Source organism: Carcharodon carcharias, chromosome 4 (genome assembly GCF_017639515.1).
Source record: "Carcharodon carcharias isolate sCarCar2 chromosome 4, sCarCar2.pri, whole genome shotgun sequence".
Taxonomy (NCBI): Eukaryota; Metazoa; Chordata; class Chondrichthyes; order Lamniformes; family Lamnidae; genus Carcharodon; species Carcharodon carcharias.
Genome location: NC_054470.1, coordinates 192561226 through 192576080, shown reverse-complemented (window position 1 = coordinate 192576080; position 14855 = coordinate 192561226). Strand labels below are relative to the sequence as shown.

At 46.8% G+C, this 14855-nt stretch overlaps 1 protein-coding gene across 2 annotated transcripts in view; it reads right to left on the bottom strand.

The window, feature by feature from the left end:
• Nucleotides 1-4098: 4098 nt before the first annotated feature.
• si:ch73-337l15.2 (glutathione hydrolase 6) overlaps nucleotides 4099-14855 on the bottom strand; it is a 56305-nt gene continuing 45548 nt past the window's right edge. The window contains exons 3-4 of one of the 2 annotated variants that reach the window (XM_041186515.1): nucleotides 10568-10681; nucleotides 4099-6492 (exon numbers count right to left, since the gene is read on the bottom strand). In XM_041186515.1, the coding sequence (XP_041042449.1) occupies nucleotides 5222-6492; nucleotides 10568-10681 (1385 nt within the window). In that variant the 3' untranslated portion in view covers nucleotides 4099-5221. The remainder of the gene's footprint in view (nucleotides 6493-10567; nucleotides 10682-14855) is intronic. The other variant, XM_041186516.1, reaches the window with a different exon arrangement.

Here is a 14855-nt window from a genome sequence, read left to right as displayed (position 1 = left end):
GGTCATCCATGGTTCTCTGGGCTTGTTACTCCTTCCTATCACCCTAGAGCGAACATGTTGAGCCTGTACCCTTCCAATTTCCTTTTTGAACACCCCCCACTGTTCTTCTGTAGATTTCCCCACAAGTAGCTGTTCCCAGTCTACCTTGGCCAGATCCTGCCTTATTTTACTAAAATCCACTCTCCCCCAATCCAAAACATTTTCTTGAAATTTGTCTATTTCTTTATCCATAACAAGCTTAAACTGTACCATAACAAAAACAGAATTACCTGGAAAAACTCAGCAGGTCTGGCAGCATCGGCGGAGAAGAAAAGAGTTGACGTTTCGAGTCCTCATGACCCTTCGACAGAACTTGCGTTCAAGTCCAAGAAAGAGTTGAAATATAAGCTGGTTTAAGGTGTGTGTGTGGGGGGCGGAGAGATAGAGAGACAAAGAGGTGGGGGGGGGGGGGTGTGGTTGTCACTGAGAAAGGAGATATGGCTGTGAAAGCGGGTTTTAGTAAACACCTTGTCAAACACTAGGAGGGAAATGGAAAGCAAGGAAGGTGAGCAAGACAACAGAGAGATACGGAAATCTTGTCGCAGAGAGGAACAGAACTTCAAGGAGGTAGGCATTTCTTGAAGAGCAGTGGCAGTCAATTAAACACAGAGATAAAAACAAAAAAACTGCGGATGCTGGTAATCCAAAACAAAAACAGAATTACCTGGAAAAACTCAGCAGGTCTGGCAGCATCGGCGGAGAAGAAAAGAGTTGACGTTTCGAGTCCTCATGACCCTTCGACAGAACTTGCGTTCAAGTCCAAGAAAGAGTTGAAATATAAGCTGGTTTAAGGTGTGTGTGTGGGGGGCGGAGAGATAGAGAGACAAAGAGGTGGGGGGGGGGGTGTGGTTGTCACTGAGAAAGGAGATATGGCTGTGAAAGCGGGTTTTAGTAAACACCTTGTCAAACACTAGGAGGGAAATGGAAAGCAAGGAAGGTGAGCAAGACAACAGAGAGATACGGAAATCTTGTCGCAGAGAGGAACAGAACTTCTTCAAGGAGGTAGGCATTTCTTGAAGAGCAGTGGCAGTCAATTAAACACAGAGATAAAAACAAAAAAACTGCGGATGCTGGAAATCCAAAAAATTGACTGCCACTGCTCTTCAAGAAATGCCTACCTCCTTGAAGTTCTGTTCCTCTCTGCGACAAGATTTCCGTATCTCTCTGTTGTCTTGCTCACCTTCCTTGCTTTCCATTTCCCTCCTAGTGTTTGACAAGGTGTTTACTAAAACCCGCTTTCACAGCCATATCTCCTTTCTCAGTGACAACCACACCCCCCCCCCACCTCTTTGTCTCTCTATCTCTCCGCCCCCCACACACACACCTTAAACCAGCTTATATTTCAACTCTTTCTTGGACTTGAACGCAAGTTCTGTCGAAGGGTCATGAGGACTCGAAACGTCAACTCTTTTCTTCTCCGCCGATGCTGCCAGACCTGCTGAGTTTTTCCAGGTAATTCTGTTTTTGTTTTGGATTTCCAGCATCCGCAGTTTTTTTGTTTTTAAACTGTACCATGTTGTGGTCGCTATCACTAAAATGCTCCCCCACCACCACCTCCAGCTTCATTCCGCAGGATTAGGTCCAGCACTGCGCCATCCCTTGTTGGACCCTCTACATATTGACCTAAAAAGTTCTCCTGTACACATTTCAAGAAATCCATTCCATCCAAGCCCTTAACACTATGTCTATCCCAATTAATGTTGGGAAAGTTGAAATCACCTAATATAATTACCCTATTGTTATTGTTTTTATACACCTCCACAAATTGTGCACAAATTTGCTCCTCAATTTCCCACTGACTATCTGGGGGTCTATAATAAACACCTAATAATGTAGCTGCACCTTTTTTATTCCTAATCTCTACCCACAAAGCTTCATTCGATGCCCCCTCCAAGATATCATCTCTCCTTACTGCAGTAACTGACTCCTTAACTAATAACGCAATGTCTCCTCCTCTTTTACCCACTCCCATCTCTCGTCTGAAGATTCTATATCCCAGAATGTTGAGCTGGAAATCCTGTCCCTCCCTCAGCCACATCTATGTGATGGCTACTATATCACAATTCCACATGTCAATCCTCACCCTTAACTCTTCCATTTTACCTGTAACCCTCCTGGCATTAAAGTAGAGGCTATCCAGCCTTGCCTTACTCCCTTGAAACTTAATGCAGCTGTACTCCCTCTGACTTGATTGTTTTACTGTATTATGATGTGTCCCTGTTCTGCTAACATTCTGTGTCCCCTCCCCCTGCCGAATTAGTTTAAACTCCTCCCAACCGCACTAGCAAACCCGCCTGCAAGGATGTTAGTCCCGCTCTGGTTCAGATGTCGACTGTTCCACTTGTACAGATCCCACCTTCCCCAGAAACGGTCCCAGTGATCCAAGAATCTAAAACCCCCCCTCCTGCACCAACTCTTAAGTCACGTATTCATCTGCGCTATTCTCCTATTTCTGAGCTCGCTAGCACATGGCACTGGGAGTAATCCAGAGATTACAACCCGAGAGGTCCTGCTTTTCAGTCTACTGCCTAACTCCCTGAATTCTTGATGCAAGACCTCATCCCTCTTTCTACCTATGTCATTGGTACCAACATGTACCATGACCTCTGCCTTATCACCCTCCCCCTTCAGGATGCCCTGCAGCCGTTCAGTGACATCCCAGACCCTGGCACCAGGAAGGCAACACACCATCCTGAAGTCACAGTAGTGCCTATTTGTTCCCCTAACTATAGAATCCTCTATTACTATTGCTCTTCCTCCCCTCCTGTACAGATGGGCTGCTTGTGGTGCCAGAAGCTTTGCTCTGTCTGCACTCCCTGGAGGAACAGCAGCCTCCAAAATGGAATACTGATTTGCGAGCGGGAGCCCAGGGGACTGCTGAACTACCTGCCTGTTTCTCTTTGACTGTCTGGTGGTCACCCATTCCCTTCCTTCCTCAAGTCCCTTCAGCTGCGGTGTGACCACCCCTCTAAGCGTGCTATCCACGATGCTCTCAAACTCGTGGATGCTCCACAGTGTCCCCAGCCGCCGTTCCAGCTCTGAAACCCGAGCTTCCAGCAGCTGCCAGCGTTGTAGCTGTACTCTACATGGCTAGGGGCGCGACCAGCTCTGGAGCACAAGTCTTCAGTGCTGTTGCCGGAATATTGTCAGGGCCCATAGCCTTTGCGGTATCCAGTGCCTTCAGCCATTTCTGGATATCATGTGGAGTGAACCGAATTCACAGACAGGCATCAATGATGCTGGGGACCTCAGGAGGAGGCAGAGATGGATCGTTCGCTTGGCACTTCTGTTGAAGATGGTTGCAAATGCTTCAGCCTTGACTTTTGCACTGATGCACTTACTTGTGTGTTGATGTAAACAGAAAGAAATACTTTTACACTGAACCATTTTTATGATCTTAGGGCACTTCCAAAGTCAACAAAGTTCTTCTGAAAGTGTAGTCACTGTTGTAACATTAGACACTCAGCAGCCATTTTTCACACAGCAAGCTCCTACAAAGAGCAACGAGATAAATGAAGGATTATCTGTTCTTTGAAAGTGACGCTGGTTAAAGAATAAAAGTTGGTTGTGGCACCAGGGTGAACTCCCCAACTCTTGCTCAAGCGCTATGGACCTCTCTTATCATTTGAGGGGGACAGACATTAGTTTAACGTTTCATTCAAACGTGACCTGCTTGAGGAGTGTCACCCTAAATTTTGTGCTCATGTCTCTGGAGTGGGACTTGAACCTCCTGACTCAGAGGTGAGTGTGCTACCAACTGAGCCACTCTGTCAATACTGCGTAGAATGAAATGGGTACCTGGCTTTGTGTGTGCAGCTCCAAGACGACAATGCACATGGATGTTCAAAAAAAAAAACAATCATTTTAAAATGTAAAAGGACAAGTAGAAGTGTGAGTGTAACTGCTTCAATAAGGAGCTCTGACAGTTTGTTAAAGTGATTAATCGTGGAACTTAGATGCTGTTCTTGGCCAAAGACATCATTCAATGCCATTAAAACAGGCAAAGCAGCTATCTGGGCACCTATTCAACAATGCTGCAATGCACACAACACAAATCAATTAGTATTCGAGACCATCATATTCAAAACAAAATCAGGTACAACAGAAACATGTAACGTCATCACCCAAAGAGCTTCCAGAAGAAACTCTGTCCGAGACGCCTCTATACACGCTTTAATTCAATCCTATCTATGCAATCCTCCAGAGGAGATGGGATTTGAAAGCAGCCCCAATCAATGGAGTTCAATGCCCTGCTCCAGGGAAAATCCAATAAGGACATATTTAAAAGTCCAGCATAGCCCCGGTGCAATCTGATCTTCCCAGCTAGCAGAACAAGGCTCAGTGGATGCATAGTCCAAAGACGCGACTCCCAGCTTGATGTAGAGCAATCAAATCTTTGCAACCCATCACTGGGTAAATGCATAAATATTCAGAGATGAGAGGTCTGCTGTCATTATAAAGAATATTTAGGCTGGATACCCCATATCTGAATTGAGACTAGCCCTGCATTGTCCATTTGTGACATTTGCTGTTTTTATTTCATGTTTCCAGCATTGGCGCTTTTACTTAATGCAGTATTGTTGGATGTAGCTCTGAGGTCTTGCAGTTAGCAAGATCAGTAGGTTTTATCCATAAGTTTTTTTCCCACAGAGGGAATGATGCATAAATTAAAAGACAGATTTGCATTTCTATAGCGGCTTTCATAACCTTAGGACGTCCCAAAGCGCTTTACAATCAATGAAGGGCTTTTGGAGCAGTCACTGCTGTAGTGTTGGAATTGTGGCAGCCAATTTGTATACAGCAAGCTCCCAGACATCGATGAGATAACTAGCAGATAATCTGTTTTAGGTATTAAGGGATACATATTGGACAGATGTCATGGGGAACTCTCCTCCTGTTCTGTGAATAGTGACCCCCAACTCCACCAACCCCTCCCCCCTCCCCAAGTATTGGAGTGAGTGTCTAGGTTGTGCGCCCAACTCTCTGGAGTGGGACATGAATCCACAGATCAGAGGTGAGAGGGGGGATACCTGCTGAGGAACGGCTGACACCCAGGAATAGATTTCAGGGAGAGCAGCGGAAGTGAAAACTTCCAAAATCATTTAGGAAACAGTGAATAGGGGAGGGGGGGTAGCAGATACTGTCTACTCATTCTGAACGGAACGAGTAGCCTCCCACTGTGTTAATAACCGTCGGCATAAGAATACGTTTGCGGCTGTCCGAAAGCACTTATGTGGCCCAGGTGGGATTCAACCACTGTGGCGGTCACACCTCCCGCTGTTCCATTGACCAGTTCCAGCTCCGGCTCTTCCCGCAACAGGAGAGTATAAATTTTGGAATCTCTCTGCAGTCCAGAGACGAGCTTATGCAGGATTCCTCCCACTCCAGCATTCAGGTAAAAGCGGGGACCGGAGAGCGCCTCCCTCGCCGACCTCTCGAAATAAACTTTGTTCAAAACTACCTGAGCGGCAGCAAAGGGAGCGGATGTTCCCCCCGCACTCGCGATCGCCACGAGACCATCCCCAGCCCTAGCTCTCAGCACGGCTGGGCAAGCCCAGTAAAGAACGCCAGAGTCTGTTCTCTCAGTGAAATCGCTCAGGAAAATGCCTGTAGAAGGAGAGAGGACCTTCGCCCCGAACGAGCTGTTGAGGGAGCTGACCATCGCCAAAACGTTGCCAGAAACGTCGATTACTGTGACCTGACTGCCGGCCGGAGCAGTCTGCATGGAGGGTTTGCCCTTGCTTTGTTTCTGGTGGCTCCAGGGAACGGGTCCCGGGAAACCCGGGAGGCTCTGGTAGGCCTGCTGGGCTGCGTTCAGAATGCCCTGGTAAGCGGCGGACGCATTTTCGGCACTGGAAACACTGACCAGGGAGAGGCTAAGCTGCCCGGCCCGCTTCACGATCCGGGTCAGGACTTCACCCGAGGCAGGTGGTGGTGCAACATACAGGAAGAAGTGGTCAAGTTCAGTCACCAAAGGCTCAACCAGGGTAGCTCGCTGTCTTATGACCGCCTCCACGAAAGCCCGCCGGCCTATCTTTGGCACGTCTCCAGCTATTCGCCAAGCAAGGGACTCCGGGAAGGTGGCTTCCTCCATCTCTGCGCTGACCTTCTCAAGAACACTGGCCAGCTTCCTGTTGGTGGCGTTGGCACCCGCTGCTTTCAGCTCCCAGCCCTGGCTGCAGAGGAGCGGGCACAGGTCGGTCCTGTGTGCCGCTGCCTCTCTCAAAGCTCCTGCCAGGATGTTATCGACGAGGAAGCCGTTCCTCGCCAGCTCCAACGGCCGTTGGAACAGCTGAGCCCAGCTCAGGCTGCCAAACTCATGGTGCAACAGTCGGAGGCCCTGAAGGGTTGATGGGATGCCATAGCTCAGGTTCAGAGATTCCACTGGAAAAGTGCTTAGAGCCTTTGTCGTTCCCAAGGTCTTGTTATAAAACACCGCTGAGAGAACGCCACCTGCATCGAAAACACAAAGAGTCATAACCTGAGCAGATACGACAAAATCATCCACGGTACTGACAATAGCAGTGGGCAAGGCTCCCACCTGAGTCAGGAGATCGTGACTTCATGTCCCACTCCACATGTAGTCTACACTTCCCTTTATCTGTGACCCGTAGGGGATCTGTCGCTTTAGTACATACAAACACTGAAGGACTAGGAAAGCCCTGCTGATCCACCAAGTCTGCCTCACATCATGATGATTGGAGCATCATGCCTAAACACTTTGTCACCCCCCCCCCCCCCCCCCCCCCCCCCCGCCCGCCATGGTACTCATGTAATCTCCTGGGCCAGGATACTGGGGATAATTCCTCTGCTATTCTTCAAAATAATTGCTGTGGGATCTTTTACATACAACTAGAGGGCAGACAGTGCCTCAGTTTTCATCTGGAAGATGGTACCTAAAACAGTGCAATGCTCCCTCCATGCTGCACTAGGGTGTCAGCCTATATTTCGTCCACAAGATAGGGGCTGGACCAGTTCCTGGCTGGGGCAGAGATCACATCATACAGAAGGCTTTATCCATAGCACTTGGGCCATCTGATCCCCTTGACTGGTTTTGATCAGCTGAGGGTGTCAAGGAGGAATTTTCCGGACTTTTTTTTTTCCCTTATCGGCTCTGGGTTATTTCTTCATTTCTTCTGTCTCACCCAGGAGATTACACGGGTGTCAAGGAGAGGAACAAAGTGCTTAGGCATGATGCTCCAATCATCATGATGTGAGGCTTGGTGGATCAGCTGGGCTTTCCTTGTCCTTCAGTGCTGTATATACTGAAGCTACAGATCTGCTGCAGGTCAAGGATAAAGGGAAGTGTAGACAATAAATTTATCCATGGATGCGTATTAAAAATCAATATTCTAAGGAGGTCTTTCTTTAGTAGAGACCCTCAATTTAACTCCTTAAAAGCAGCAATATGGTGTTGAGATAAAGGATCAGCCATGATCATAATGAATGGCGGAGCAGGCTCGAGGGGCCGAATGGCCTACTCCTGCTCCTAGTTTCTATGTTTCTATGTGTGACGGCCCTTCTTCCCATGATGTAGGCAATGTATTTATTGCCTACTTTTAGCTGTCCTAAAGTGGTGACATTAAAGGCTATTGAGAGCCACAATCAGATCAGACCAGGTATGGGTGACAATCAGACAGCTTTTCATGGACGTTTTTCTAGTGCTTTAACTACCAGGTGTTTTGAATAATAGTTCGCCATTTTCCACAATGGAATTCGCACCCTGCATTGCCGGCCGAGTACTGTAATCCTTAACCAATCATTCAGGTTCTGTTTGTGAGACACAGCCGATGGAGAACGAATGCCATATTAGTCTACAAGGCAACTGCCACTTCACTCAAACCATTAACTTGGCAAAGTGCAGACACATTTTGATCTGACTGATAAAATTCTCTAAAAATACAAGTGTTTTTTCCCCTCGGCTCTTAAGGGCTGGCATTAAATATTGATGAGGAAACCAAGACAATTCCTTTTCCTTTCTCAAGTAGTGCTGCGAGAGCTACAGAATCTATCTGAATCATCCAGAGAGGGCTTTGATTTAATGTCTTAATCTTGAACAAAGCAGCAATCCCTTAGTGAGTGTCAACCTTGGTTATGTGCTGGGTTGGGGCTTGAACCCACAGCCTCCTAACCCAAGAGACAAGGTGCAACTTAAACGTCACCAATTACTGAACACGAGTCCAGCAGGACGCATGTTTCTGGCAGGTGCACGATGGGCCGAAAGGCCTCCTTCTGGGTCCTGAATTTTCTAAGGTTCCTACGTTCTCGTGGTGCTGTGGACCAAGGGTTGGACGTATGGCTGGAGGTTTCATCACATGGCCTCCCACCTCAAACTGCTCTGCCCCCAGCCTTTAACAACATCTTCAATGTTTTTATAATTCATTAACGAGGGGGTATTAGGAGAAAACAGAGTTTGTTAAAAATCCCAACGCCCCTACAGTTGTTCTGCTGGCTTTGTTTGTAGCAGAGTCCAAGAAGCTACCCTTGAATTCCCAGAGGTTCCAGGGCACCTAGGGAGGTGGCAATGTCTATTTGCACCCCCCACCCCCCTCGCACCACCCCCCCCGGCCCCCGCCATGATCTGGCAAGTAGGGCTACAACACTGCATCACTGGGCAGACATCCACCACATGCAACTGGGTCTGGTGCATCTTGCGAAGAGAAATTACAACGTTATGGCAGCACTCATTTTTCTGCAGGGAGGGGATGAGGGACGAGAAGGGGAGGAAACCAATGTGGATAGAGCATTTGGGTTCAAAAAGATTTTTTTTTTTTTAAATTAAATAGAATTTACAGCAGTGAAACCTGTCCTTTGATCCAATACAAGTCTCCTCCCACTCCTCTTCATCTCATGAATTTTACGCTGCTTAAAAGGGGCTGGAAACCCCTGGCCCTATCCTTGACCTTCTATTTCATCCCACCTGTTCCAACCCCCTCAAACAGTTTAAAGTCCATCATATTTCCACTACCCTTTGGCTCTGAAGAGTTGTACGGACTCGAAACGTTAACTCCTTCTCTCTCCACAAATGCTGCCAGACCTGTTGTGTCTTTCCAGCATTTTCTGTTTCTATTTCAAGTGTGGGTAGCAAGTTCAGCATTCCAGGCAGAGTAAAGAAGTTTCTCTAAGTCACGACTGGATTTATTAGGGCATACGTTCTATTAATGGCTAATGGAGACTAGTTTTAGTCTCCTTTAGAGTGGAAACATACATTATCAAACCCTTTTCATAATCTTAAAACATCTGTGTCAAGGGAGCTTGAGGGGAGATTTGATGGAGGCGCATAAGATTATGACAGGCTTAGATAAAGGAAGACAAGGAAAAGCTGTTCCCATTAACTGAGGGTACAAGGGCTCGGGGGCACAGATTGAAGGTCTTGGGCAAGAGATGCAGTGGGAATATGAGGAAGGACTTTTTTTTTTTAAACGCAGTGATTGTTAATGAACTGGAACCCCCTGGTGGTGGAAGTGGAAACAATCAATGATTTCAAAAGGGAATTGAACAGGCACTTTGAAGGAAATAAACTTAGTTACAGGGAGAGAGTGGGGGAATGGGATTGATTGGATTGATTGAGGGTGAGCATGGACCTGATGGGCCAAATGGCCTCCTTCTGTGCTGTAATTGACTATGACTCTGTCAGGTCAGCCCTCAGATCACCTAGAAAAGAGAGGACCAAGTTAAATGTGGATTTAGTGTTTTATGAGAGCCATAGTGACCATGAAAGTCATTGCTTCACAATTACTACATCATCAATAAATACCCAGTTGCTGGGAGTGTCTAGATTCCAACTTCTGAATGAGATTTAATCTTTATATCAGCAGAGAGTTGCCAGTGAAGCTGAACGGGCAAATTCCACAGGGGATTCCTAGGAATCTTCCTCCCTTCACCCTTTTACTCACCAATTTTCTCCCTATTCCTCACTGAGGCAGCCAATTTGTGTATCATCTGCAAATTCTTAAACTTCCCTCTACATTTAATTATTGATCTGTTCCATAAAAAGTAAGGGACCTAGCACTGAGCCCTGCAGAACCTCTTTGGAAACAGCCAGTCACAAAAACACCCACCGACCTTTGCTTCCCAGTACATCCCCTTGGATCCCGTGGCTCTGACTTTTCTGAGCAATACTCACGGGATTGCAGGCAGGATATTCAACCTCACAGCCAAGCCTAATGCCGTATTAACCCCAGCTGCACACACGCAGGCCTCTGCTTGGTAACTGAGAACATGAACTCTGGTCCAATTTGCCTTGTTAACTCAAGAGGCTCCAAGGTCAATGTTAACGTTCCTTATTGTCACCTTGAATGAGGTCAGCTAGCTGGGTCCAACCTAGAGTCTTCCTGGTCAGTACAGACACTAATCACTGGATAGATTTTTCTCAGCCACTGGGTTTCTCGATCGCTCTCTGAAGTCAAGCTACAGACAATTAACACCTCTGGTATCCACTCCAACCCCCACCCCCCTCCCAAAACCCGTTCCCTGACATAGCAGCTCCAGAATGCCCATTATTGGTTCCTCCTTTAGCAGCACATACCTATTCCAGCGCTGTGTGGATGCACCACTCCCAAGCAGAGCATTGCTACAATTCCAGCATCTACCACAGTCCCACCTTCAGTCAGGACCTCCTTTGCAAAGCTGGAGCAGGTCTCTTTATGGCATAGAAAAGAAACAGATTACAATAAATTAATGCCATGTACTTGCTTGAGCATTCCAAAAGTAACCAGGTAGAATTTATTCCCTGAAGGGTGTGATTGCAAGTAATAACTACACACCAACAAAATAATCAATAGATCACATTATTGGAATCTCCAGGCATTAAAGATTAATCTCCAGGACACTGCTGCAGAAGAACCCAGGGTTTAAAAAGTCTATTTTTCCATTTTTGTTAGGTATGTATAAAACTATTGGAGAAAGATTTAAAAAGGCATTTAATTGGGTGGGGCATTTGGAGGCAGGAAGTCATGTGTTGAAACCTACAGGAATACATCCAGGGATGGGAACTCCTAGGTCGTATAAAGGGCTAGTGAATTAGAGCAGCTGGAACCCAATGGCTAGGATCCCACAGTGCCATACGTTTTTGTGGGTTTTTTGGCTCCAGACTTAGGACAGATGCTCTGCCTGGATCCAAACGTCAACCTGTGGGGCTGCCAGGCTTAAAACAAATCCGGAGGAGCGGATGCATCAGTGACCTTAACATTGTTTTCACTTTGCCTTGCATCGAGAGCTGGGAAGCTCATCTGGGATTGTTTTTGGGATCTCCCCACACTGGACTGATCACCGTACAGCATTTAATAGGCTCCTTAATGGGCAGCAGCGTGACATTCGGTGATAATCGAGAATGCTCGTGGACCTCAAGCAGACTCTCAGACACATCCTGACCCATTGTCTACCTTATTAAAAAGTAAAGATTCGCAGCAGAAGGCTGATATTTCCTGAACTGTTTGGAAACCCCTCCCAGTTTTTTTTTTCCCCAAGTCTGTTATGGGCTTTGGCCTAGATTTCTCAAAAATGCAAATCTCTTAAAGCATTCCTTAAAAAGTTAACACTTTACAAAAAAGCATGAATATTTTCCAGGACTTTCACATGAGTTTTCTCCCATGAAATCCCACCTGGATTATTCCCTGTTATTATTGATGTATAGCCCTCACTCCTTCTAAGCTGACAGTTCCAGAGCGGCACTGAGGAAATTGTATACCTTTTGGGTGAGATATTACACCTAGAATCACATGTCACTTCAGGTGGACATTAAAATCTCCAAGCGCACTATTGCGAAGGAGATCTGGGAGGTTCTAATATCAGTGTGTTAGCCCTCAACTAGCATCACTCGAGATTATCTCACCGCTGTTTTCGCTGCGCACAAACTGGTTGTCACATTTCTGACATTGCAATAGCGGCTACACCTGAAAAGGTACTTCACGGTCTGTAAAATGCTTCGGGACTTACTGAGGATGTGAAAGGAGCCATATAAATGCAATCCCTCTTTTCTTTCTGATCGCTGCTGATATTTTTTTAAGCATACTCCTCGCCTGCCTCACTGCCCTCCTCCTACAGACTTGAATGTCTTCCGCACTCCGGGGCTCACAGACAAAGTTCTGCCCTGACAGACTTCACTGCGCCCCTTCCAATTCCCCGGGCTGATTCTAATTCCTCTGGTCATTAGAAATAGGGTCAGGAGTTGGCCATTCGGCCCCTTCAGCCTGCTCCACCATTCAATTAAATCATAGCTGATCGGATCGTGGCCTTAACTTCACTTTCCTGTCTGCCCGCCAAAACCCTCGACTCCCTTGTCAATCAAAAAACAGTTTAAACTCAGCCTTGAACGTATTCAATGACTTGCCCTCCAATGCTCTCTGGGGAAGAGAATTCCAAACCACCCACAGAGAAGAAATTCCTCCTCATCTCTGTTTTAAATGAGACACTTCTTATTTTGAAACTGTGTCCCCTAGTTCTAGATTCCTCACAAGGGGAAACATCTTCTCAACATCTACCTTGTCAAGCCCCTCATAATCCAACACGTTTTAAGATGATCATCTTTCATTCTTCTAAACCCCAATGCATACGGGCCCAAGCTGCTCAATCTTTCATCGTAAGATGAACTCCTTCATCCCAAAAATCAGCCTAGTGAAGCTTCACTGAACTGCTTCCAGCACAAATATGGTGTTAACCTTTCCTACCAGAGCCAGCTCATTCAGCCACTTCACCGTCCAAGGGTGCACCTAGGGCTTACATCCAACACTATACTCTTGCCTCATTCCCCCTCCTTGGAACTCTATCTCAAGATCGTCATGCTTTGCCACCTCATTCCCCCGATTCCACGCTCGCCCTGTAAATTTTGTTCTGCTCTTTTCTTTCAGTAATTTACCTACTCACATACAAAAATGACAGATAGGAGAAAAAGAACTAAAAACAAAAAACTGCGGATGCTGGAAATCCAAAACAAAACCAGAATTACTTGGAAAAACTCAGCAGGTCTGGCAGCATCGGCGGAGAAGAAAAGAGTTGACGTTTTGAGTCCTCATGACCCTTCCACAGAACTGAGTGAGTATAAGGAGAGGGGTGAAATATAAGCTGGTTTAAGGGGAAGGGGGGGGTGGAGAGAAGTGGGGCGGTGGTGTGGTTGTAGGGACAAGCAAGCAGTGATAGGAGCAGATAATCAAAAGATGTCACAGACAAAAGAACAAAAGAACACAGAGGTGTTGAAGGTGGTGATATGATCTAAACGAATGTGCTAATTAAGAATGGATGGTAGGGCACTCAAGGTACAGGTCTAGTGGGGGGTGGGGTGGAAAGACTAGCAGGGCATAAAAGATTTAAAAATAATGGAAATAGGTGGGAAAAGAAAAATCTTTATAAATTATTGGAAAAAAACAAAAGGAAGGGGGAAGAAACAGAAAGGGGTTGGGGATGGAGGAGCGAGTTCAAGATCTAAAGTTGTTGAATTCAATATTCAGTCTGGAAGGCTGTAAGTGCCCAGTTGGAAGATGAGGTGTTGTTCCTCCAGTTTGCGTTGAGCTTCACTGGAACAATGCAGCAAGCCAAGGACAGACACGTGGGCAAGAGAGCAGGGTGGAGTGTTAAAATGGCAAGCGACAGGGAGGTTTGGGTCATTCTTGCGGACAGACCGCAGGTGTTCTGCAAAGCGGTCGCCCAGTTTAGGTTTGGTCTCTCCAATGTAGTGGCGAGCGCATTGGGAGCAAAGAATTCAGTAGACTAAGTTGGGGGAAATGCAAGTGAAATGCTGCTTCACTTGAAAGGAGTGTTTGGGCCCTTAGATGGTGAGGAGAGAGGAATTGAAGGGGCAGGTGTTGCATCTTTTGCGTGGGCATAGGGAGGTGCCATAGGTGGGGATTGAGGAGTAGGGGGTGATGGAGGAGTGGACCAGGGTGTCCTGGAGGGAATGTCGACAGGGGGTTGAAGGGAAGATGTGTTTGGTGGTGGCATCATGCTGGAGTTGGCGGAAATGGCAGAGGATGATCCTTTGAATGCGGAGGCTGGTGGGGTGATAAGTGAGGACAAGGGGGACCCTATCATGTTTCTGGGAGGGAGAAGAAGGCTTGAGGGTGGATGCGCGGGAGATGGGCCGGACACGACCATGGGTGGAAAACCTCGGTTAAGGAAGATGGAGGACATGTCAGAGGAACTGTTTTTGAAGGTAGCAGCATCAGAACAGATGCGACGGAGGCGAAGGAACTGAGAGAATGGGATGGAGTCCTTACAGGAAGCAGGGTGTGAGGAGATGTAGTCGAGGTAGCTGTGGGAGTCGGTAGGCTTGTAATGGAGAAAAAGAGCATCTGGTCCATCAAGCATGTCCCATAATGTCATGGTACAATTGAGCTCTCTGCCCTCCCAATCTCCCTCCATCCATCCATTCCCCAACTACCACCAGCTACAGAATTGCTTGAGAGAGGCAAAAAAAAAAGAAAAATCTTTAGTCGTTAAACATAATTTTTTACTTAGCGGGAGACTTTTCTTTAGGGAGACGCAATGGATGAAAGGTAATGTCAGACGAATGCTCTGGGGACATGGGTTTAAATCCAGCCATGGCAGCTGGTGGAATTTAAATTCAATAAATAAATCTGGAACGTAAAAAGCTAGTCTCTGTAATGGTGACCATGAAACCATTGTTGATTGTTGTAAAAACCCATCTGGGTCACTAATGCCCCTTTAGGGAAGGAAATCTGCCATCCTTACCTGGTCTGACCTACATGCGACTCCAGACCCACAGCAATGTGGCTGACTCTTAACTGCCCCCTGAAATGGCCCAGCAAGACTCTCAGTTCAAGGGCAATTAGGGATGGGCAACAAACGCTGGCCTCGCCAGA